This window comes from Gigantopelta aegis, chromosome 4 (assembly GCF_016097555.1).
Source record: "Gigantopelta aegis isolate Gae_Host chromosome 4, Gae_host_genome, whole genome shotgun sequence".
In the NCBI taxonomy this organism is placed as follows: Eukaryota; Metazoa; Mollusca; class Gastropoda; order Neomphalida; family Peltospiridae; genus Gigantopelta; species Gigantopelta aegis.
The window spans coordinates 77,356,944-77,383,449 of NC_054702.1; the positions used below are offsets into that span (position 1 = coordinate 77,356,944).

The 26,506-nt window shown below is 36.6% G+C and overlaps 1 protein-coding gene across 2 annotated transcripts; it reads right to left on the bottom strand.

Moving 5' to 3' along the window:
- Positions 1-1,154: 1,154 nt before the first annotated feature.
- Positions 1,155-22,923, bottom strand: LOC121371136 (acetyl-coenzyme A synthetase 2-like, mitochondrial). 2 transcript variants are annotated; one of them, XM_041496803.1, is made up of 14 exons: positions 22,586-22,923; positions 19,594-19,690; positions 17,525-17,724; positions 16,602-16,777; positions 14,257-14,409; positions 13,367-13,514; positions 10,401-10,538; positions 9,213-9,305; positions 7,611-7,723; positions 7,043-7,169; positions 5,740-5,864; positions 5,098-5,161; positions 4,176-4,297; positions 1,155-3,704 (listed from the first exon to the last, which is right to left on the bottom strand). In XM_041496803.1, exons 1-14 carry the CDS (start codon positions 22,920-22,922, stop codon positions 3,528-3,530), a joined length of 2,070 nt encoding a protein of 689 aa, XP_041352737.1. In that variant the 5' UTR covers position 22,923; the 3' UTR covers positions 1,155-3,527. The 2 variants fall into 2 exon arrangements, with proteins under 2 accessions (XP_041352737.1, XP_041352738.1); XM_041496804.1 differs by lacking the exon at positions 22,586-22,923 and having other exon boundaries at positions 19,619-19,690.
- Positions 22,924-26,506: the final 3,583 nt, after the last annotated feature.

The following is a 26,506-nucleotide window of genomic DNA, read 5'->3' on the forward strand; positions in this document are numbered from 1 at the left end:
ATGGCTACCTTCTAACATCAGCTGATCATGTCATGGTCAGCAGCCCAATCAAAACTAAAAACACTGTCTTCACAGACAGCACATGAAAATAGTCCTTATAAGAAACAAAGAGATGTCACAGGTATTCACTGACCACACAGGTAAAACATGCAATTTGAAATTGACCACACAAGCCAAGTACACAAAGAAATATACTGAAGAAAAGAAGTTATGGGACATGAAATACAAAACTAAGTTTACTATGTTATAATTACAGAAAGTACATGTCTGCCACAAGTACAACACACGTATATAAGTAAATCAACTTGTGACACAGGTAAATCAGCCTTTACTCATTTGAACCATGGATTCTCTGTATAGGAATCCAGCACCCTACCAACTGAGGTAACCGGGGAAAATCCTGATAGCCATTACTAGTAGGAACAAGATAGACCAATTCTCCCTGAGGACCCCACCCCCCTCAAATGAAGCTACCTTCCAGATATGTGGGTCATGGGCAGTTGAATCATTACAGGTCCTGTCTGAGTTATAATTATATTCTTGCATTAGCAACTCGCCTAGTCAGCTTCATATGCAACAGATAAATAGACATTCACTGAGGGAATTCAAACCACAGACTACAAGAGTCTAGTGCTCTGCTGAGCTAACGGGGAATTGGCCATTGGTAGAGCATTGGACTCTTAGAGGGTCCCTGGTTCAAATCCCCTGGTTGATTTTCAGTATTTCTTCCCATTTTGGATGCAGTGTAGAAATCTACCGCTTTAGAATAGTGTGTTGAGCTATAGCATTGAACCAATTGTTTTAAAGATTTCCTGAAACTATATTTAATTTGGATTTGAAATTTCATGTTTGCAACCATACCAATTTGGAATGTTTACCAATAGCACATTGGGCCAGACTGTCAAAGAAAAATGTCTGCTAGACAGGTTTATACACTTTACGTTAAAATGAATGACCACTATGGGGACCAGTCAAAATAGTTCACAAAAATTAGCGAAAAACAGATGGCTGAACTTGGAGCTGGTGGGGGTAGTTTGCTCCTAAAAAAAAAAGAAGAAAAAAATCCTTTTACATTCAACTGTGCCCTGTTCCACTGCATCCTAGTTACCGTCTTGGATGTTAAAAAGAATGAAATAAATAAGAAATAAAACATGTTCAAATTTGAATATTTATTACCTTTTCTTGAATAAACAATGTGCAAAAATGGAATAAATCACTGTCCACAGTGACATCAAAATATAGCATGCTACAAGCACAGGGATATTGGCTATTTGCATAAATGTACCTAGCAATACAACTGATGCTTTTATTAATATTTTAAAAGTTAAACCAATAAAACATTCATATTTGTATAAGACAAATATTGATATAAATATTTATAGCAATGCAACCGATGCTTTTATAAATATTTTAAAAAGTTAACCAATAAAACAAGTCCATATCTGTATAAGAAGACTCAACTATTAATATAAATGTTCCTAGAAATACAATTGATGCTTTAATAAATATTTTAAATAGTTAAAACAATAAAACAGACCCATATTTGTATAAGAATAGATAGATAACTAGTTTAACGTGCTCGTATACCACTAGGGTTTCGAACATGTATAAGAATAAACAACTGTTGACATAAATGTTCGTAGCATTACAATTATACTTTTATCAATTACAATTACACTTTTATCAATATTTAAAAATAAAGTCAACTAATGAAAAATACATAATGTGTCAAAGAATTGACTATTCACAACAATACACATGTATATATTTTTAAATATTAATAAGAATAAATAAAAGATTCATTGAGAATAAACTCGACTTGCATAAATGTATCTAACAATACAATTGATGTTTTTGGAAATATTTTTAAAAGCTAAACTAATAAAATGATCCATCAGTGGCAACTTGAGTATTGACATAAATATACCTAGCATTAGTAATACAATTTATGATTTTATAAATATGGTTAAAAGTTAAACCAATAAACAAATCAATATTTGTATAAGAATAGATTCAACTATTGACATAAATGTTCCTAATAATACAATTTATACTTTTATCAGTATATATATTTTTTAATTCAACCAATAAAACACATACAGTTTATATAAGAATTGACTATTCGCAACAATACACATATACTTTAAAAATTAATTAACAATAAAATAAAACCGCATTAAAATAATAGCAGCTAGCTACCAAAATGAATAAACAGTTTTATCAAAGGTCAAAGACATGAGAAATCAACATATATCTAAAGATTATCCTAAAGACAATGTTGGTCAGTGTTATCCATGGCATCTGTGCATTATAATTCACCAATAATTATGCTATGTTCCAAAAATGGTAATAGTGTGTTTTACAGGTACAGGCTTTTTAAGTACATGTATTATGTACCAAATGAGCAGCATTAATATCATTGTCTGAAATCTTGAACAAATATTCTGGTCTTGCAAATAATTTCTACAAATCTTGATTCCTGAGGTAGTTTTGTTCATGGAGCATTTTTCATCAGTATTATTACATGGAGGATTAGTATTTGTGGTTCGTAGTATTGTTATATGTTTGCAGTCATGGTTTTATGTGGAGAAAAACCATCTGCATTTACAGTTCTAATGTGGAGAAGAGTGTGCATTCAACATTCTTCAGTGGAGAACAGTATTTACATTCATCCTCTAATGCATAGAAGAGTATTTACATTGATCATTCTTATGTGGCAGTGAAAAAACACTTGCTGTTCAAATAAAAATATTGTGCGTTATTCGTCTGCAGAATGTTTATACTATGCCATTTAACATAAGATCACAAAGGCCATTATGCAACTTTGCGATTGATAAAAATAATCTTGTGTAACACTAGTACATTTAGCTGCCTTGATTATATAATTATAAAAATATCTAATTATACAATTATAAAAATATCTATTACCACCTAGAAAATACTACTGAATAATAAACACAAGTTACAAGTCGTATGTATATAAATACACATCTTTGTAAAATTCTGAATATTAAGAAGCATGTAAATCATCAAAGACAATAATACACTAAAACTGTTCATAAGCTCAGATTAACACTGAGCTTTTAAATTGTAATTCATAAATACAAAAGATTGGTTATGTTTACCAGGACAGAAATCAATATACTGAACTGAAATTAATGATGTATTACAATTGCTTACCACTGGAAGTCTACAGTAGTCCCAAAATAAATGAGTAGAGTTCACTTACTGGTACCTTAACTGACAAGTAATATTTTGTTAGAATAAGATATTCTGCTTTTCATAGTCATTATATTTTATCTTGTCAGTACAAAATGGACAGCAGGGTACACACATATATTTTGTTATTTGCTATGTTTACCACAGAATTATGCCCACTGAAATTCTGTGAGGTATTCACATTTAAAATCATATTTGCTTTATAAGGTAGAATTGGTTTTGCATCCTTCACAATTTGCTTTGACAAGGTGGAATTATTTTTGCATTGTTCACAGGTTGAGGCACTTCATAAGGCACATGCACCAAGTTTATTTTTTATCACAAGCTTTTTTAGCTTTTTTGCTGTGTTTAATAATAACTTTCACAATATCGGGATCAGCAAGAGTTGAAATGTCTCCAAGCTGATCTGTATCATTGGCAGCCACCTTCCGTAGAATTCTCCGCATAATTTTACCTGATCTTGTCCGTGGTAGACTTGGAGTGTACTAAAAAATAATATCCAAGATATAACAATAGGATTTTTAAAGCAATAGAAAACTGCTATTAAGAAATAATAATAATGTTAAAAAAGAAGTTATTGTAAGCTTGATATTACTAATTTAGCTTCCAACTAGGAAAATGTCAATAAAAAATGCTGAATATTAATATATTCATGTCCTAAAATTTCCATTGCTAATTAAGTCTAAATTAAATTGAATTTTAATTTTTTAATGATAGTTTGTATTTCAAAATTATTATGTCTTTTGTAACATTAAACTGTATAATCAATAAATTGTATCACTAATAATTAAGTGCTACCAACTTGGTGACATCAGCATTTTCATATCTCATCAGGTAAGACCAACTCGTGGTGTGATTGCAGATTTCATTCAGTTAGATACAATTTTATCAGTAAACATGAATTTTTTTTAACTTTAACTGAACAATTATAAATACTGAATTTGGATATGTCGTACCTGGAAAACATCTGGAACTGCATAGCTTGCTATACGATTTTTGACCAAGGCCTTCATTTCTACATCAAGGGTTGCAAACGGAGTGGAAATTCCATCTTTTAAAACAATGTAGGCATACACACCTAAAAAAAGAGCACAATTCTGAACTATCAACTGATATTAGCAGGCATGTAGGAACCAGGGAGAGCTGGAGGGGGCTTGTGCCGAATGCGGGTCAACTCGCCCCAAAACCAACTCGCCCCAGTGTTTGGACAACTCGCCTCAAACTTTACTGTCCGTAAATAATTGTGACACAATTAAATATGGACATCTACAACTTTTGTGTCATTTTATTTATTAATATTACAGTGAAACTCTGCTATTACGACCACTAATTAATGGTTTTATATTGGGGAGATCCTAAAATCGGATAAATAATAATCTATTACAATGAACTGTCAAGCCTATTTTAACGACGTTTCTGAGTTTGTCCCTTAGTTCCTTAAAGGAATAATCAGGCAAGACTTTTGGACTCCCGACTGTTGTGCATATTCAACAATATTTAATGCACATTTTAACTAAAATATTGGTATATTAATTAATATGAGTTGACTAAACAGTGTGGGGCGAGTTGGTTTTGGGGCGAGTTGACCTGCTCCCCGTGTACCCTCCCCTACTTGATGAAAATGAAAGTTGTTTTCCCCTACTCTGTAAAACAAAGATAAAAATATGCCCACCCACACTGGAGATTGTGCTTGTCCCCACTTTAGGTATTGTTTTTATGGGCCTGATTACAGTTTTGAAATAAATAATTATTACTATTTATGTTAAACATTTTTCTTAGTAAAAATAATCTATTAATACACAAGAGATGCAATAAACACATGTACCTGACTTACAGAGGTTTTCTAAATTTATTATAGTAAGATGCACAGAAGTTTACCTTCTCCCTTTATGTCATGTGGAAATCCTACTACAGCTGTTTCTGCAGTTGCTGGATGATCATCCTACAATGAAGGAACAAATGTGTTTTTAAAACCAATCTCAACAATATACATGTGTAGCAATGCTGCGAAGGGTGCAACAAGCTGCAATCTTATCACTCTATCCTATGTGCGAAATACGAAGAGAACAAGTTTTAACAAAACATTTGATTTTATTAGCATATTTAATTTTGTATATTCCAGTTACCATATTTAAAACTAATCGGCTAAAAATAATTATAAATTGTAGCCAAGCTGTTACTGTGTATATATATTATAATTAATGAAAAAAGGTAAATAATAAATATATACCTACTCAATATTGCAACTTAAAATAGGCATTTCTTTCAACTTCTTGGCACATTTTCTATTTTGTTACATCCAAAAATATCACCTACATCAAACATCAAGTTATGAACAAATTAAAAGAATCCATGAATATTTATGACCCATCATCATATTCGTTTTGGTAAAACAGCTTTGAGAAAGCAAATGCATCACTACCCATAAATGTTGCCAAAACATCCCCAAACGAATCAAAACATAAAAAAACACCATTTTACATCATCAAAACCTATCTTACCTAAGTGACAAAAACCTACCAAAACATCCTCTATTTCTGCTGTTCCAAGCCTGTGTCCTGTGACATTAAGAACGTCATCCATCCTGCCAGTGATCTGGTAGTACGTGTTCTTTCTGTGGGCTCCATCACCAGTGAAGTACATACCTGCAAAGACAAAAACAAATCGTTCATTTTGATGACATTGATGGGACTGGAGTATTTTCAAAGTGATTTTCTTACTATAATTATTCAAAATGTTACAGTGTCAGGGGCCGATACTGAACATTGCAAAAGGTGTCTGCAATGTTAAAGCACTAAATTTTCATATCCATACACACACACATTAGCATCAACACTCACACAAACATGCATATTAATCATCATTAATAAGGATTACAACAGAAAGAAGAAGAGGAAGAAAGGAAACGTTTTTATTTAACGACACACTCAACACATTTTATTTACAGTTATATGGTGTTAGACATATGGTTACGGACCACACTGATATTGAGAGAGGAAATCCGCTGTTGCCACTTCATGGCCTACTCTTTTTTTCGATTAGCAGCAAGGGATCTTTTATATGCACCATCCCACAGACAGGATAGTACATAACACAGCCTTTGTTACACCAGTTGTGGAGCACTAGCTGGAACGAAAAGAAGAAAAGAAAAAAGAACTGGCAGAGAAAGATGGGATGTTAATAAAAAAAATAAAAAAGTTTGTTTTGTTTAACGACACAACTAGAGCACATTGATTGTTAATATAAAAAACCTTTCTGTTTACATATGGTACTGAACATCAAAGAAAACACAAACACTAGTTCAGGTTTTTTTTAATTTAAAATTATTCAGTTTGAATCTCATTAATTTTTGTATAAAATTACCAATATCTTGTGAACAATTTACGCTAATTTTTACAATCTATTAGCATACATGACTGTTTATTTTTGTGATGAAAAAATATATATATATCTTCAAACATTTGCATTCTTTTGTTGTTCCAACAACTAGTGTAAAGGCTGTGGTATGAGGCCTACTATCCTGTCTATGGGATGGTGCATATAAAAGATCTCTTGCTGCTAATCAGAAAGAGTAGCCCATGTAGTGGTGACAGCGAGTTTCCTCTCAATATCTGTGTGGTCCTTAACCATATGTCCATAAATAAAATGTGTTGAGTGCATCGTTAAATAAAACATTTCCTTCCTTCTTTTGTGGTTCAGTATATTTATTTTTCAACAAAGTTATTTTTTTTAAAAGAAAATTAAAACATTAAAAAGTAAAAATTAGAAGACAAAAACTGATTTTAAAGTCTAGCTGATCTATTGTGAAATTCCATATGATTACCTGGATACGGTTTGAAGTAGGTGTCAATGAATCTTTGATGATCTCCATAGATTGTTGTTGCCAAGCCTGGCCAAGGTTTTTTAATACAGAGAGCACCACGGACATCATCCCCTTCGTCTACCTGGCCCTGTGATAATTATTAAATATATTAGTCAGAAATGTAAAGAATTGTGCTATATTTATTTCCGTGTTTACATTTAACACATGTAACATAAGTGTACGAGACAAGGGGCAGAAGCAAAACATTGAATTGGCGGGGGGGGGGGGGGAGGAGAGATATTCGGGCAAAATAGAACTTGTCTGAAACCTTTTTACCATGTATTTCCATCATTCTACCCCCAGTATTAGTTGTAATCCATGTATAAATGTGTAGTGATTTGTTTGCAACCCTAATGTGAATAAATGTTACACAGATTCTTGCATTTGTTTTTTGTTAGGGCAAAAATCGGCCTGCTTCCGTACAAAAATGGGAGCCTGTAATGACATGAAAAAGTGTGTTTAGGATATGAAATTAATGGGAAATAGTAGGCCTATGAAGTATAAAAGTTAAAAGTATGTCAAATCTCACTTTTTCATTCACAAGGGCAAGATCAATACCAAAGAATGGTCTCATTGGCATGGCTGGTTTTATCTCAGCTCCAGGATCAGATGGGCGAGGAGAAATACAGATACCTCCGGTCTCTGTTCAAACAGTAACACAAAACATAATTGTCTGTTCAATGTATCAAATACAGATAGTGCCAGTCTCTGTTCAAACAGTAACACAAAACATCATTGTCTGTTTAATGTGTCAAATACAGATAGCCCAGTCTCTTTTCAAACAGTAACACAAAACATCATTGTCTGTTCAATGTGTCAAATACAGATACCTCCAGTCTCTGTTCCAACAATAATACATAACATCATTGTCTGTTTAATGTGTTAAATACAGATACCTCCAGTCTGTGTTCAAACAGTAACACATAACATCATTGTCTGTTTAATGTGTCAAATACAGATAGCCCCAGTCTCTTTTCAAACAGTAACACAAAACATCATTGTCTGTTTAATGTGTCAAATACAGATAGCCCCAGTCTCTTTTCAAACATTAACACAAAACATCATTGTCTGTTTAATGTGTCAAATACAGATACCTCCAATCTCTGTTCCAACAGTAACACATAACATCATTGTCTGTTTAATGTGTCAAATACAGATACCTCCAGTCTCTGTTCCAACAATAATACATAACATCATTGTCTGTTTAATGTGTTAAATACAAATACCTCCAGTCTCTGTTCAAACAGTAACACAGAACATCATTGTCTGTTTAATGTGTCAAATACAGATAGTGCCAGTCTCTGTTCAAACAGTAACACAGAACATCATTGTCTGTTTAATGTGTCAAATACAGATACCTCCAGTCTCTGTTCAAACAGTAACACAGAACATCATTGTCTGTTTAATGTGTCAAATACAGATAGCCCCAGTCTCTTTTCAAACAGTAACACAGAACATCATTGTCTGTTTAATGTGTCAAATACAGATACCTCCAGTCTCTGTTCAAACAGTAACACAAAACATCATTGTCTGTTTAATGTGTCAAATACAGATACCTCCAGTCTCTGTTCAAACAGTAACACATAACATCATTGTCTGTTTAATGTGTCAAATACAGATACCTCCAGTCTCTGTTCAAACAGTAACACAGAACATCATTGTCTGTTCAATGTGTCAAATACAGATACCTCCAGTCTCTGTTCAAACAGTAACACAAAACATCATTGTCTATTCAAACAGTAACACAAAACATCATTGTCTGTTCAACTTGTCAAACACAGATACCTCCAGTCTCTGTTGAAAGAGTAACACATAGTATCATTGCCAGTTGGTAGTCAATGTGTAGGACTCCTGCACTGTAACTTTACTGCAAACTAGTAAACATCTCCAGTAGATATTTAGTTTCAACAACTATAAACATTTCAAAATTGAAACTTTTCTAGTAGATACGAACACTACAATATATTTAGTAATTAATTACTACAATAAAATCCCAACAGAAAACACATTCTTTCTAGTTTCATATATGATGTCACATCACTTTACATCTTTACTTATGTTGTCATGGCCACATTATATCACACCAATTGTCATCTTTGACAATAAACCAACAATCCTAGTTGACACCCACCTGTCTGCCACCAAGTATCGATGATGTCGCATCTTTTCTTTCCCACCACATTGTAGTACCACTCCCATGCTTCGGTATTCAGCGGTTCACCCACTACAAGAAAAAGATACATTTTTTATTTGACAATGCACTAAACACATTTTATTTAAGGTTATTTGGTGTCAGACATAAGGTTAAGGATCACACAGATACCGAGAGAGGAAACCCACTGTCACTACTTCATGGGCTACTCTTTTTGATTAGCAGCGGGGAATCTTTTATATGCACCATCCATGGGTAGTACATAACATGGCCTTTGATATACCAGTCGTGGTGCACTGGCTGGAATGAGAAACAGCCCAATAAGCCCATACCGACTGCATATCGAGCGAGTGCCTTATCACTGGGCTACGTCCTGCCCCCACCCACTACAAGGAAACCTCAGTTATAGAGTTTCATCATAACATTTATTATTTACATGTAAGACAAAAGTTACAAAACAAAAATTATTCCAGACAATGTCAGGGCCATCAACACATATATTGTACACAATAAAACTGGATGAATATGTATTATCATATCATATCATATATCATATATCATATATCATATATCATATATCATATATCATATCATATCATATCATATCATATCATATCATATCATATCATATCATATCATATCATATATCATATCATATATCATATATCATATCATATCATATCATATCATATCATATCATATCATATCATATCATATCATATCATATCATATCATATCATATCATATCATATATCATATCATATATCATATCATATATCATATCATATCATATCATATCATATCATATCATATGCAGTGACAGATCTAGATGGTTCCCAGGGACCACCCCATTCATCATCCAAAACTCACCCTGTTTGTAACTAAATTAGATATCATAATTGGAATTATCGTAGGCTAAACTATTCACTTCTCCATAATTCGTGTGCATGTTATGATTTGCTGACACATTCAAACTATTTCTGTAAGAACATTATGGTACAAACGACATCTAGTACATATCATTTTAAAAATTATTTTACAACCCCACATATATTTGTCAAATCATGTCTAGATTTGAAAACTTAATTAATTATACATATTTTTAAATTACCGAAAGCAATATTTAAGAAAAACGATAGAAATGACTAATCTGAATAGAATTTGTACCACATCCAAGTGTTCTCAATGAAGATCGGTCGTACTTTTGCACCCAGGTATCTCCTGATTTGAGAAGTGATCTTAGTGCTGTTGGTGACAGGTAAATGTGATCCAGTTTCAGCCTCTGTACAGTCTCCCAGTATCTACCTAAAAACAACAAGTCACATACAGATGAATCTGCTTTTAAAATCACATTAAATAAGAAACACCCATCTGTGATGAACACTGCAGAAATCTACACACATTTCTCAGTACATCACAGACACCTGATCCTAAAGGTTGTTTGTGTAATTTTTGTATGTCTTCTAAAGGTTTATTGTATTTCTATGTAGAAACCAGAAAGAGCTCCACACTACATCACATAATGCGTGTCTGTTACTTTGTCTGCAAAAAGTTTTGAGAATCACTTCATAGATTTATTGCACAATAGTAGTATATCTAGCTCTCAGTCTCACCTGAGGTGTGATAGTTTACAGGAAGGAAGGAAACGACACACTCAACACATTTTATTTACGGTTATATAGGGAGTCAGACATATGGTTAAGGATCACACAGATACTGAGAGATGAAACCCGCTGTCGCCACTTCATGGGCTACTCTTTTCGATTAACAGCAAGGGATCTTTTATATGCACCATCCTACAGACAGGATAGTACATACCACGGCCTTTGTTACACCAGTTGTGGAGGACTGGCTGGAACAAGAAATAGCCCAATGGGGCTACCAATGGGGATTGATCCTAAACTGACTGCGCATCAAGTGAGTGCTTTACCACTGGGCTAGTTCCCACCCCCCGATAGTTTATAGGATCAATCTCCTTGATAGACTTAGGGTTTCTTCTCTCATGACCAAGTGTGGAAATAACCCTGTGATCAGACAAGACACCAAACAGCCAATAGTTTATAATGTAGGTTACCATTAAACAAATACTCCTTTCCTAGTTCTTGTCTAGACTCATGACAGTTGGTATAGATATATTCAATGTGATAACAGTTTTGATATTTTAATTGTTAAAAGTATACAGTCAGCTAAAATCACTGTTTGGTACTTCTTTTAATTTAGATTGTTCATTTCCGAATACCTGGTGCATTCTTGGTTGTCCTAATGTCTATAGAAACTTGAGACACATTTTTGCAATCACCTTTTAAAAATACATTCCAGCTACTCATCAGGTATGATAATTAAAAACATTTCAAATGATCACGAACATAAGTATTTACTCATGATAAAGATTTGAAAGTTTTGAAAGCTTTCTAGTGCCAGATGAATTAGTAGGTGATTATACTCCTGGAAATAAAATTTACATAACTACCGTAAATGTCACATTTTTAAAAACTTTAATTTCTAGCAAAAGAAACTAAGTTTGTAAGACATGTAATACTGAAGAGGAAGGGGGATCATGAAATGCATTACAAAACATTATGGGAGATGAAGTGGGGTGTTTGTCAAAGAGTTACATATTTCCAAAACATAAAATTTAATCTAATTTTTATTTATGAAGTAAAATGCAGCTAGTCATTACTGTTTTGTCCTTTCACACATTATTTTCCATTTAGTATTTATTACCAAACCAAACAAACATAAATAAAACAGAATTTGCTATAATTTTGGTCAAATCTCATTATAATGACAGGGAAGGTGGGAGAAGGTTATTCACAAGTGGTACATAATTTAAAGAGGTGAGTGGTGTCTTAGCATCATAGATGCCAACCTTTACTGATCAACACCTGTAAGACTGGACAAAAATCCATAAGAAATCCATAAGTGAGCTGCAAAAGGACGGGGAACTGATGATTTTAAATTCAAGGCAACATAAAAATGAAAATCGAGACTATTAACAAGTACAATTTTATTGGATCCCTAACACTGGTCACTTGTGGACATTTCAACTGTCGCTCGTGCATCTTTGACTTGAGAGACCGGCCTCGGTGGCGTCGTGGTAGGCCATCGGTCTACAGGCCGGTAGGTTCTGGGTTTGGATCCCAGTCGAGGCATGGGATTTTTAATCCAGATACCGACTCCAAACCCTGAGTGAGTGCTCTGCAAGGCTCAATGGGTAGGTGTAAACCACTTGCACCGACCAGTGATCCATAACTGGTTCAACAAAGGCCATGGTTTGTGCTATCCTGCCTGTGGGAAGCGCAAATAAAAGATCCCTTGCTGCTAATCGGAAGAGTAGCCCATGTAGTGGAGACAGCGGGTTTCCTCTCAAATCTGTGTGGTCCTTAACCATATGTCTGACGCCATATAACCGTAAATAAAATGTGTTGAGTGCGTCGTTAAATAAAACATTTCTTTCTTTCTTTCTTTGACTTGAGGTGCTCATGCATGTCGTAAACCCCGGAGGTGGCCACTTTGATGTCACGACAACAGACGGTGCACCATGCGTGGTTGCTTCCTAGCTTGTTGTTCATTATAACGCCTTGGAATAGACCATTCCAAGACGACTGATACGTTCCGGCATATTGCTTGCGCTTCTTGGTTGGAGGCTCCATCCCACTCAAAATTTGCATGTGGTGTGAATTTACAGTTGCTTTCCCGTGTGGCGTGACGTACACTAAAGATCACATGAGACTTTGATTAGTGCACATATATCCACTAGGTGGCACCTCTTGTCCAAAATAAATACGACAAAATGGCCGTTTCCAGATTCACGAAAGGACAACGAAAATCACGAAGGACCACGAAGGATGGCTTACTTAGATGATAACGAGTCATGTAAAAATAATAATAATGAAAAAAAATAAAAACCTGAAAATGAGTGTTACCCGTAAGGAATTTGTCCTATGCCCGTAAGACTGTCAAATGCTAAAAAATCCTTAAGTCTTACGGGTGATCCGTAAAAGTTGACATGTATGCTTAGCATTACAAGGGGGAGGGGATATAAAACTGCCCAATTTTGCATTATATATGGTAATTGTTGAATGGTTATATGGGGACAAAGTACCTTTAACTTAAACAGAAAGCAAACCAACCTGGGTCAGGGTACACTGGGGTGCTCTCAAACAGAAGCGTGGTGGCTCCATTAGAAAGTGGTCCATACACCACATAGCTGTGACCGGTGATCCAGCCAATGTCAGCCATACAACCAAAGATATCACCATCTTTGTAGTCAAATACATGCTGCCAAATAATGGAGGCAAATTATGAACATGCATGCTGTCAGTGTTAAAAAATATGAGTTAAAAACAATATTAATTCCAAGTTTGTTTTTATTTGGTTTTTTTATATAAGACAAGACTTATCTGATTGTGGCTAAACATTTATTGTTCAATTAAACATAAAAACACCACAATCTAAATACAGGACTTTCACACGAGCAAAACAATAGTCATTAACTGCATTCATATATGTTATGTTAATAGATAAGGACTATAAGAAATATTTAAAAAGACAAAATGTTTTATTAAATAGAAATGGCCAACATTTAGCCCTTAAAACCATGCTCCACTTATTAGACAACATTTTAAAAGGTGTCTGCCAAAACACATGGCTACTGACTCAGTATTTTATAACCATAATTTGTTCTTTTTTTAACAACTGTGGGTTAGGTCTCAGTAAATCCAGATATTCTTATGTTAGGCAGGCACATGTGCAGGGTTGGGGGTAGGGGTTTAATTTGCTATTTTGTTTTCAAGAATTGTGCCTAAGGTCACAGTAAATCAAGATATTCTCATGTTAAGTAGACACATTTGCAGGGGTGTGGGGGTGCGAGTTTGAACCTTTCCCACTGCTGAAAGCAAATTGTTTTGGGGGAGCACATCTCGACCTCCATAGAAACTTCACTTGTTGGTCTAGCCCCCTCCCCCCCATGCCACCTGCATAAATTCCTGCAAACGAGTCTGTTAGGATGAAATTACCCCACCTTGAATGTAACGGAAGTGTAGGTGAGATATCCTCCATGTGAGTGAGACACCCCCTTGGGTTTGCCTGTACTTCCTGATGTATAGAGCAAGAACAGCGTGTCAGCACTGTCCATCATGACGGGCTCACACTCTTCAGATGCTGCACTCATTTCCTACAAAACATAACATTCAGCTCACCAATATTACAGCCATTACTAATCTCATACCCTTTAAACACTCACTTTAACCACCAAGAGTTTAGAGAACCACATGCTCCCATGTTTGTAGGGAAGGCAGGCTGATTTTTGCCCAAATTAAACGAAAATGCCTGAATCTGGATAACAATTATTATGAAATAGGATTGCAAATGAATCCCTACACATTGTCACATGATTTACAACCAATGTTGTGGGTAGAAATACATGGTGAAAAGGTTTCAGGCCACCTCATTTTGCCTGAATATCTCTATCATTTTTGCCCGATTTTTTCCAGCACTAGGAGGGCAGTTGCCTCTCTGTCTTGTACGCTTATGTAAAGATCAACAGACTCACTTTAACCACCAAGAGTTTAGAGGACAATGTGTTCATTAAAGTTGGTTCCATCCACAATTATTATCATAAGCACACAAGATGGCGGATCAGCCTCAGTGCTGGAGCAAATCATAGCATTCGGGCAAAAATGATGGAGACATTTGAGCAAAATAAGCTGGTCTGAAACCTTTTCACTATGTATTTTAATAATTGTACTCACAATACTAGGCATGTTTGTTTAATTCAGGCAAAATCAACCTGTCTCTTATCACACCACAAAAAATGGAAGCCTGAGTCAATGCAAATTATTATTTTTAAAAGTGTGTACAGTTCCAGTAACACCTATTATCTCTGTTGAGACAAGTAGTTGCTAATCCCTTCTTATTTTTATTTTTATTTAATTAATTCAAAACATTTAATACAATTCCAGTTATATTGAACTTAAGCTATTCACAATTAAAAACATTTCTCATAGCCCACAAACTGTATGAAACTTGGGAGGGGTTAATGTCAGCGTACTCTTGTAAAACAATGTTAATAAATATATTCCTTTTAAAATCAACATTTTTGATGTAAGCTTTTAGAAGCAATCTCCTCCTTCCTTCTAAGGTCTACAGGCTGGTAGGTACTGGGTTCGGATCCCAGTCGAGGCATGGGATTTTTAATCCAAATACCGACTCCAAACCCTGAGTGAGTGCTCCGCAAGGCTCAATGGGTAGGTGTAAACCACTTGCACCGACCAGTGATCCATAACTGATTCAACAAAGGCCATGGTTTGTGCTATCCTGCCTGTGGGAAGTGCAAATAAAAGATCCCTTGCTGCTAATCGGAAGAGTAGCCCATGTAGTGGCGACAGCAGGTTTCCTCTCAAAATTTGTGTGGTCCTTAACCATATGTCTGACGTCATATAACCGTAAATAAATGTGTTGAGTGCATCGTTAAATAAAACATTTCTTTCTTTCCTTCCTTCTAAAAGCATCACCAAAAATAACAATCTAGCGAGCATCTGTGATGACTCGCTCTCCTGAACATGCCTCAGGTGAAACATTGGCTATTCCATTCGTTTAACAACACATATAATATATTCTGCTGTCATTGAATACTACTCTGGGAGCACTGGTTGGTATGGCACACAAACTAATGGGTCCTCTTAACGGTGCATACCCTAGTTTCAGCCTGTGAAAATGGACACTAAGTTTAGTTAATCGACAAACGTGCAACACACATTTGGATAAGGTTATAACAGAGAGAAGCTAAAGTCTGATGTTTAAACAGGGAAATACCGTCTAAAAATAATTAGATCTTGTCTCTAAAACTACTACTTCTTAGATGAACGTGCATTTTTAAAAACTAGGGTCTGTCGCTTTAAGTGGAGGATGGAGGAATTAAGTCTCTAACCTATCACACTATCACTGAGCCACATCTTGTTAACATCTTTCTATAACAAGGTTGTTCAACAGTTTGTATGAACCCATGTAATTAAGGGAGTGAGAAATAGCCCAATGGGCCACCGAAGAGATCGATCCCAGGCTGACTGTGAATCAACGTGACACCACAGGTCAATTATGCAGACCTTGCCATTTAAGGTGAGCCAACACACTCATTCCCCATCACTCCCCTGAAACTAGTTCAAGGAGAGTGATTTTCAGCTCCCCTTAGCATGTGAATTCACATGGTATCAATATGGTAATATCTTAAAGTTAAATGGCTTCCCATAATCTAAGTTACGGAGCAATTAGTCACTCCTCAATTTGTTTATGTCGATGTCTGATTATACAACAGCTTTTTACATTGACACTGTTGATTGCCATTGCTAATTCAGAGGACTGCCATACCTTGTCTAAAGGTATATCAAGTTTTCCCATTGTGACGTCTCCGCCCGTCCTCTGATAGACAAAGACGCGTTTGACACAGCTGCACTTCTCAACAGCCTGGTCCACGGTCTTCTTCAGTTCAATGAACTTTCCCCCTCGGACTCCTTGGTCAGCAGTGATGATGGTTTCGGCCTGAGCTAAAAAAACAATTAAATAATAATAACTCAAATCATTATGTAACCTTAATACAGTTTATTAATAATGTACATTCTTTTTCACAATGTAAATCTGTTTCAATGTTTTATTAATGTGTAAAGATGGTAATTTAGTAATATTTCAGACTTTCAGATTATGAATTAATCTTGATTCTGTGCTTTTTTTTTTACTTTAACAAACATAATGGCATATTTCTAGAAGACGTTTGTTTTGTTTAACGACACCACTGGAGCACATTGATTAATTAATCGACTATTGGATATTTCTAACAGAGACCTATTCATTTGTCTTGTTAAATGTACAGATTATACCTTGAATTATACGCTCAGAAAAAATTACATCCAAATAATTTTATTTACGGTACTACAATTTGTTTTATTTATATTAATAAATTTGAATTACATCTCCATATCAACAGAGATGGATATGCAATGAATATTTCTTATGTACTTTATATGTTTCCCCAAGGATTCTCAAGGAAATGACTGTTTACACTGAGTGGCAATACATTACAATTTTAATATTGTTCTTGTTAATTATGCAAAGATATGTTGGTATTGATTCATTTATAGTTAAGTATCACAAATGCATGTAAAAATAGTGAAATATGGCACTTACTACTTTGAAAATGTTCAGTTTGATAAAACAACAATAACAAAAAATCCCACAACCAAACCCCATCCCAAAACCAACCTATATCTTACACACTAAATAGATAAATTTTATACCATCAATGACTCTGCCTGCCAGTGCCTCAGCACTAAATCCAGCGAACACCACGGTATGTAAAGCACCAATGCGTGAACACGCCAACATGGCTGCCACTGCCATTGGTGACTGTGGAAGATAGATGGCAATTCTGTCTCCTTTCTTCACACCATGCTGCTTAAATACGTTGGCCATCTTATTCACCATTGTGTGCAATTGTCTGAAACAGTTAATGAAGGTTCTGTTAGGAGGGAACATGAATTTGTTATATACATGTATCTGTTATATTTAATCAGATTTCCAGTTTATCATATATTCACATTTAAAAACAAATTTATCAAATAAATGAATGAAGGGTGGAATGTTTTATTTAATGACACACTGAACACATTTTAATTACTGTTATATGGAATCAGACATATGGCTAATGATCACACAGACAACCGATGAGGATTGATTCACACATCAGGTGAGTGCTTTACCACTGGGCTACATCCTGCCCTCTCTCAAATAAATGAGATGGTGTTGGATCGGAGTATTGTGACAGAATCCAAATTTCAAGTTACAAAAAAGTCAATTTAAAGGCAAGTTACAAAAAAGTCAATTTAAAGGCAAGATTCTGCAAGATTGAGAAAGACCTACTACAATTTAGACTCCTCTGCTCCCCACTAAATAAATTCCCAAGATCAATCATCATATAAATTATTTATATTATACATGGGCCAATCTATCCAAATTTCCCTCCAATTGGCCAAACATATACATATATACCATTGTATGTTAGGTATGTTATTACTCAAGAAAGTAACAGCAGAAATGACTTAATGGGATTTTCTGTATTTAAACCCAGGGAAAAGATAATGTTTTATCTGGAATTAGACCCAGGCACGAACTAAGAAGTTGAACATTTTATACCATAATAAATGGAATTTGTGCAAGTTAGGTTATTAATGGATTACATAACATCATTCATATGCAAAACATGTTTCAATATCATAGGCATCGAAAGATGCCATCAACAGAGGGGAGGTGACATTTATTAATTTGATTTTCAAGTGAGGAGGGGCAATGCATTCTAGTCATCTCAATTTGATAGTTGAAGAATGGAAAGAGGGGAGTGCCTATGAAAATAACTGACCGTGTAAGGTTGTTTTAATGGATACATGACATTTAATTTCTGCTTTTAGCTAGCTATATGGAATCTTGGGGAAGTTACTTAATAATAATTATGCATTATTTATGTATGATTTCAAAATTATGTTTGACATTTATTAATGTGGTGGGTTTTTTAAATTAAGATTAAATGTAACGATAGCATAATAAAACATTTGCAACTATGTTAATGGATCTTTAATTCTAGTACTTTTAAAATCTGTCCTTATAAAGTTTTCTCTATTTATAACAGTAAATATGTCATTTATGTTTTAACCCAGGGGAGATAGTCCAAATATATCCAAATTTAAGCCCATGCTTAAATACAATAGGGGCGGTGCAGATGGTATGGCCGGTACAGCCATGGCCGTACCACTTTTGTTTGTGTGTGTGTGTGTGTATATTTGCTACATCTGTGAAGTAATTTGAAAAGCGAGTCTGGCAACCACGAGCCGTACCACTATTTTTTTCACTGTGCCGTCCCTGGGCTTAAATACGAGAAATTCTGGTATCCCAAGGAATCAAAATGTTTTTTATGCATATTTGCCTGATCCATGTATATATATGCAAATTAATCACAATATCATTTCATTTGAATCATTTATAAAAAAAATTGTGCTTATATCCAATTAAATCTGTCCTGGACAGCAGGTTAGTGGTTAGTGGCTACTGAGAGAGAAGTTGGTGTAGTTGCCGTATACTCAATCTGGGTGGGATCCGATACTGGGAGGAAAACCCAGTACCTACCAGCCTTATATCCGATGGCTTAACCACTACACCACCAAGGTAGGTCATCACAAATGCAGTAGCCACACGCTGAGTGACAAGGTGAACCTTGAGCTGCCCCATGATTACATTTCAAAGATGAAACTGATGTCAAGTTGTCAGCAAACACACGTTATATCAACACCTGTCATCACACAGTGCTATGTTTTACCTGTATGTGTAAAACTCCTCTGTACCTGGTTCATCTTTGTCCCAGATCAATGCCACCTGATCACCACGGTCTTTCAAATGCCTGTCAACACAGTTAACTAAAAAACAAACATGTACATTATTAAATAAGCATTTTGACAGTACTGCTAAAGCAATACCTGGCACAACAAATTTTCTTATCTCCTAAATTCAAGGGCCATAACTGTCAAAATGGGTAAATCACCATGAAAATCAAACTTGATCTGCAAATGAAAATGACATGGCTATACACAAAACTTGAGCTCAATATCTTGAGGCATTGCGAACACAAAGTCTGAAAAACTATATGTGGGACAGACGGATGGACAGACAAACAGGACAGAGGTGAAACCCATAGTCCCTTCCTGTTGGACAGGTTGGGGACTAAAACAAACTGCATATGTACATGTGTAGTTGGAGAATGGTAAGTAATATTCTGATGAAAAAGAAATACGGGATCACACAATCTGTAACTGCTAACAGTGACTGCGACCAAAACCCTCAATCCACAGTGACAGAAGAATGCAGTCGATTCTACACTACTGACATTTAAGCTCACATTACAACCTTGTATGAAATTTAGACATTACTGTGCTTGAATTAAGTTTCACCTACAAATCCATGTGTTCCCATATTTCTTTCGCTCAGTAGCCTATGTTTGCTCAAAATTCAGGGCTATTTTGTTTTTAGTCCTACCTACAGCTTTTCCAAAAAAAATTGTGAAATGTTTCATTTTGTTTTTTTGTTTTGGTTATTTCTATACAATATTGTATGCTATAAACAGTGTCCTACAACTTGTATATCAAAGACTGTGGTATATACTGTCCTGTCTGTTGGAAAGTGCATATAAAAGAACCCTTGTTGCTAATGGAAAATGTTTCAGGTTTTCTCTGAAGGTTACTTGTCAGAATGATCAAATCCAATAGCCAATGATTGCCAATAACAATGTGCCCAAGTGTTGTCATTAAACAAAACAAACTTTTACAATGCTGATGCCAGCATCCAAATGAGGTTCAAGTATGCTGTCATGGACAGGCAACTCTTCCTGAACAGAGTTTAATAGTTATGTAAACAAGCTTGCTGCTGCCACATTACCAATTAGCAGCAAGGGATGTTTACATGCCAGGGCTGTCAGAAGCAGTACGGCCAGTACGGCAATACTACTTTTGGGGCCAGTAAAGTTTTTTCTCTTCGTGTGGTGCTAGCATAGTATAGATCTCATCATATACATTGCTTTCATGGCTGTACCAACTTTTAATTGCTTCTGACGCTCCTGTATGCAGTTTACCACAAACAGGATAAGACACGAGTACTACTATATTATTGGTGTTACATGATCTTTGATAAACCAATCATTGAAATACCGTAGTGGTCGGTGTATGTGGGTCAACTTGTCTCAGTACTTGGTCAATTCGCCCCATGATTGATCAGCTCATCTCAATCGAACTGTAGTATGTTGGAATGTAATTAAGCACCTGTGGACATTATTACTGGTAGCGACATGCTCACCAAACATCATGATTTTGTCTCTGTCTCTCTCTCTTACAACCACATACAGACAGACAGACAGACACACACACACAGAGAGAGAGAGAGAGAGAGAGAGAGAGAGAGAGAGAGAGAGAGAGAGAGAGAGAGAGAGAGAGAGAGAGAGAGAGGAGAGAGAGAGAGAGAGGGGAGAGAGAGAGGGGGACAGAGAGGGAGGGACAGAGAGGGGAGGGAGAGAGGAGAGAGAGAGAGAGAGAGAGAGAGAGAGAGAGAGAGAGAGAGAGAGAGAGAGAGGGGGGGGACAGACGGACAGAGAGGGGAGAGGGAGAGAGAGAGAGACACAGAGAAAGAGAGAGAGAGAGAGAGAGAGAGAGAGAGAGAGAGAGAGAGAGAGAGAGAGAGAGAGAGTGTGTGTGTGTGTGTGTGTGTGAGTGGGGACTTCCGAATGTTCCAACATGCACTATTACTAACCCTATACCTAAGCATGAATATAATGAAAAACGTGTTTTTGTTTAATGATACCACTAGAGCACATTCATCACCTATTAGATGTCAAACATTTGGTAATTCTGACTTGTAGTCAACAGAGGAAACATGCTACATTTTTCCATTAGCAGCACGGGATCTTTTATATATGCACTTTCCCACAGACAGGAAAGCACATACCACAGCCTTTGATCAGTTGTGGTGCACTGGCTGGAATGAGAAAAAACCCAATCAGTTGAATGGAACCACCAAGATGGTTCAATCTTGCGATGCAAGCACCTCAGGCAAGAGCTCAACAGACTGAGCTAAATCCCACCCCAAGTATAATAAATGCTCAAATGATCAGAAGTCTTGCCATACTTGCAAAACTAGTTTTTAATCATCTAGGATCATCTACTGTAGGCCTACTTAAAGATTAAAAAACAAAGAAAACCCCCCACCCATTTACTTAAAACTGAAATGAGTATTATACTTCTCCAATTGCTAATGTTAATTATGATCATGACCTTTAAATTTTTTGTCTATTTTCATGTTTAGAATAAAACACCCATTATATATTAGTAATATTTTTAATTTAGTATGGGAGTCAAACACTATATAGAAGTAATAAATGTGTCTGAATTCTATAAATTAGTTCAATTTGGGTGTAAATTTATTTTAGCTGGATCTACAATCTAATTAAAATTAGCTCCACTATTACAGGGTAGTCCCGGTAGAGCTAATTTTAATCAGATTGCTGGATCTACTAAATCTTTAAAAGCTTTTAATATAAACAATGGCATGTTTAGGTCAAGCGTTCGCAAACAATTTGACTGGTACCATCGTCTTATATTTTACACATTTATCTAATGTACGTTAGGCGCAAACACCAGTTCAACGAACGACCGCGATCACTAGCTCCTGAACATGCCCCAGGGTCACCCTTATTTATTTACTTAGTACGCGAACATAGACTGTATCCAAGGTCATAGATGATCGCCATTAATTGCGACAGAACTTACCAGATGCATTTATTTTACCGTTGAGAAACCAACGAATATATCCATTTGCCATGTCACAGTCGGAAACTTTGTCAAAACTCTGCTGCCAAACGAGGCGAGACTCTGCCAATTTGCCCCAGAACAAGTCTGGCTGCTCCAAACTGAATTTGCGTAGGTCTTCATGTGATTTAATGCCTGGCATGTCAGCAAATTCTGGGAATGGTGTTGATGAAACTGCCCTTGCATTACGAAGAGTGTCCATTTGGTGTCGTCGTGGTTTGGGAAGTTGGCTTTTACTTGTCAGAAATGCTGACGATATTTTCATAAAACCTCGAGCTGAACCCATGGTTGCACACATCACAATCTTCCCTCATAGGCGTTATAAGTATATACCGTAAATCCTTATAAGAAAATAGGTCAGGCGTAATAACAAACAAACTTACAGCCTGAGTGTGAGGAATTGGTGGTAGTGTGGGTGTTCGACTGAGACATCGTTGTCGGAGATATTTGGGACGGTGAAAGGTGGAAGAAGAAATAGTGAGATCCTTGGGAACGATTGGGGTGGGGTAGTGGTGGTGGTGGTGATGTGTGTGGGATCCGTTGGATTATTTCTCGTCCCAGCCAGTGCACCACGACAAGTATATCAAAGACCGTGGTATGTACAATCCTGTCTGTTTGATGATGCATATAAAATATCCATTGCTACTAATGGAAAAATGTAGGGGGTTTGCTCTAACACATGTCAAAAATGACCGAATGTTTGACATTCAATAGCCGATATCAATGTGCTCTAGTGGTGTCGTTAAACAAAATACACTTTAACTCTACCCCATCCCCTTATAAACGTCGCACGCCAGTCTAGAACCCCACCCCCTGCTAAAATTCAAGAACACGCGCCTATATTATATATATCGATCCCCGTCGGTGAGCCCATTGGGCTATTTATCGCTCTAACCAGTGCATCGCGTTATCGCCCTAGCCAGTGCAGTACGACTAGTATATCAAAGGCCGTGGTATGTGTTATCCTGCTATTCATCTGGCTACACCAATGGGATTTATCTTCACTGAACCGAGTAATCGTATGCCATCCGTATTTAGTCTAGTAAATCTAAGCCAAAATTTAGGTGCTTCTTAACCAACTGTTTGGCACGTGCTTTTATCCACAAAAACCGGCCTCGGTGGCGTTATGGCAGGCCATCGGTCTACAGGCTGGTAGGTACTGGGTTCGGATCCCAGTCGAGGCATGGGATTTTTAATCCAGATACCGACTCCAAACCCTGAGTGAGTGCTCCGCAAGGTTCAATGGGTAGGTGTAAACCACTTGCACCGACCAGTGATCCATAACTGGTTCAACAAAGGCCATGGTTTGTGCTATCCTGCCTGTGGGAAGCGCAAATAAAAGATCCCTTGCTGTTAATCGGAAGAGTAGCCCATGTAGTGGCGACAGCGGATTTCCTCTTAGAATCTGTGTGATCCTTAACCATATGTCTGACGCCATATAACCGTAAATAAAATGTGTTGAGTGTGTCGTTAAATAAAACATTTCTTTCTTTCTTTCTTTCATCCACAAAATGTTAGAGTACGCATGTCTTGTGCACACCGCCCGCATTCTTAAAATATACCGATATATGACTTAATGACAACGCTACAGAGTACTTCTAAAATAATACGATTTAGTGTTTTAAACGACGTCTATCGTCCCAGTGATCACTACTAGTATGCGTTGCGTAGTTCGATTAGGACCCATTAACCATTTAAAAAACCCCACCTGGGGTGTCGTAAAGTTAAACATTAATTAATTAATTTATTTATTCAGTTTAATTAGAAGGCGAGATGTAGCACCCCCCGTCGATTGAGCTATAAATTTCTTGTTCCAGCTAGTGCACCACGACTGGCATGTCAAAGACCGTGGTATGTACTATTCCTGTCTATGGGGTGGTGCATATAAAATATCCTTTGCTACTAATGGAAAAACTGTAGCGGGTTTCCTCTCTAAGACGATATCTCAGAATTACCAAATGTTTGACATCCAACAGCCGGTTGGGGGTTAGGGGTGGATGTAGTTCAGTCGGTAAAGCGCTCACCCAACATGCTCAGGTCGTATACTGAACGACCCATTTTAATTCTTTTATTTTTATTTTATCTACCGTAATGCCCCACGAATAGTATACATCTGAGCAACTAATATTTTTATCCAAGGCTATATTGTCCTTTCTTTCCGAAAGTATACAACATCCAATAGGCTATGCACTAGTGGTGTCGCTGAGAAAAGGGGACAGGGATTAAGTAACTGGTGACCTTCTTATGGCAATAATTACACGTTAACATAAGCCAGTTACATTTAAGCAGTACAACAGGACTTAGGCTACTAATACATGTTACTATACAGTAACATGGTATTTTCTCCGGAAGACAAAAATGTCACTTATCAAAGAGGGCATCTTTTTGTTATTTTTCTGGAAATGCAATGGCACCCTTGCTTTTTTGTTTTGCTTTTTTTTAAATAGCTAGTACGGTTCTGAATCGTTCATGAACACACGAAGTGATTTAGGCATGTTGATTACTATACCAATAGTGCCTTTGTAGTTTCCTTGGTGTCACCTAACTTACGGCGTGATTACATTATTCAAATCAGTGCAAATAATGGGTGTTAGTACTGTGCTGGAAAGTGATTGTGGAAAGTTGGTGGTATTGGAAACCAAACAAAATCCAGGCTCTGATGTAAGAGGTAGGGGCGGGTATTGAGGAACAAGAAGAAGGAAATGTTTTATTTAACGACGCACTCAACACATTTCATTTACGGTTATATGGCGTCGGACATATGGTTAAGGACCACACAGATATTGAGGTAGGAAACCCGCCGTCACCACTTTTCGATTAGCAGCAAGGGATCTTTTATATGCACCATCCAATAGACAGGATAGCAAATACCACAGCTTTTGATGTACCAATCGGGTGCACTGGCTTGGACGAGAAATAGGCCAAAGGGCCTACTGACGGGAATCGGTCCCCGCGCATCAAGCGAACGCTTTACCACTGGGCTACGTCTCGACATGTTGGGGAACACGTCACATACTGTAGTAGGCCACCAAATCAGAAATGTATAGCCCTTTGTTTTTCTTGGAGATAACAATAGTGTTAGTAGAATCAAATGGGTTTCTTGTAATTGTACATATAGTTCGAGATTAACCAGAAGAGGGTGTCGAATGAACGGGTGTTCCAGCCTACACGGTGCTAGCACAGCACAGCTTCACCATATGGATGGTGGGGGGTTGGGGGGGGGGGGGGTGTGTCAGTCGACCCCGCCCTTTACCGGTGTTTGTTTTTTCAATATGCCTCCGGGCCACCCTAGCAACTTCGTGCCTCACCATAAGCCTAAACGACGCCCCCCCCCCCCCCCCCCCACCCTCTCAAAATCCTGGCTACATTTTCTTTGGATCTTTCATTCCACGGGCGGGACGTAGCCCAGTGGTAAAGTGCTCGCTTGGTGCGCGGTCGATCTGGGATCGATCCCTTTGTAGGGTCTATTGGGCTATCTGTCGTTCCAGCCAGTGCACCATAACTGGTATATCAAGGCCGTGGTATGTGCTATCCTGTCTGTTAGATGATGCATATAAAAATAAAACTTGCTACAAATGGAAAAATGTAGCGGGTTTCCTCACTAAGACTAAGTCAAACTTACCAAATGTTTGACATTCAACAGCCGATGATTAATCAATCAATGTGCTCTAGTGGTATCATTAAACAAAACAAACTTTAACTTTCATTCTATATCCTCGACCTGTGTAAACTACAATTCCTTTGCACAAATGTAATCAATAAAAAAAACCCCAAAAAAACAAAAAAAAACGTATCAAATGGGCATGCATTTAATAGATTTATGTAAACATTAGATACAAATAAAGTATCACAAAAACAAATGTTTTATAAAAGCATGTTTAG

Excerpts from the sequence above, each read along its gene's own strand:
- LOC121371136 (XM_041496803.1), bottom strand. The coding sequence starts at position 22,922 with ATGTGTGCAACCATGGGTTCAGCTCGAGGTTTTATGAAAATATCGTCA. Across the intron at positions 13,515-14,256 it reads ACACTTCCGTTACATTCAAG|CATGTATTTGACTACAAAGA; the intron begins GTGGGGTAATTT and ends ATTATTTGGCAG. Across the intron at positions 5,162-5,739 it reads CAGAAATAGAGGATGTTTTG|GATGATCATCCAGCAACTGC; the intron begins GTAGGTTTTTGT and ends CCTTCATTGTAG.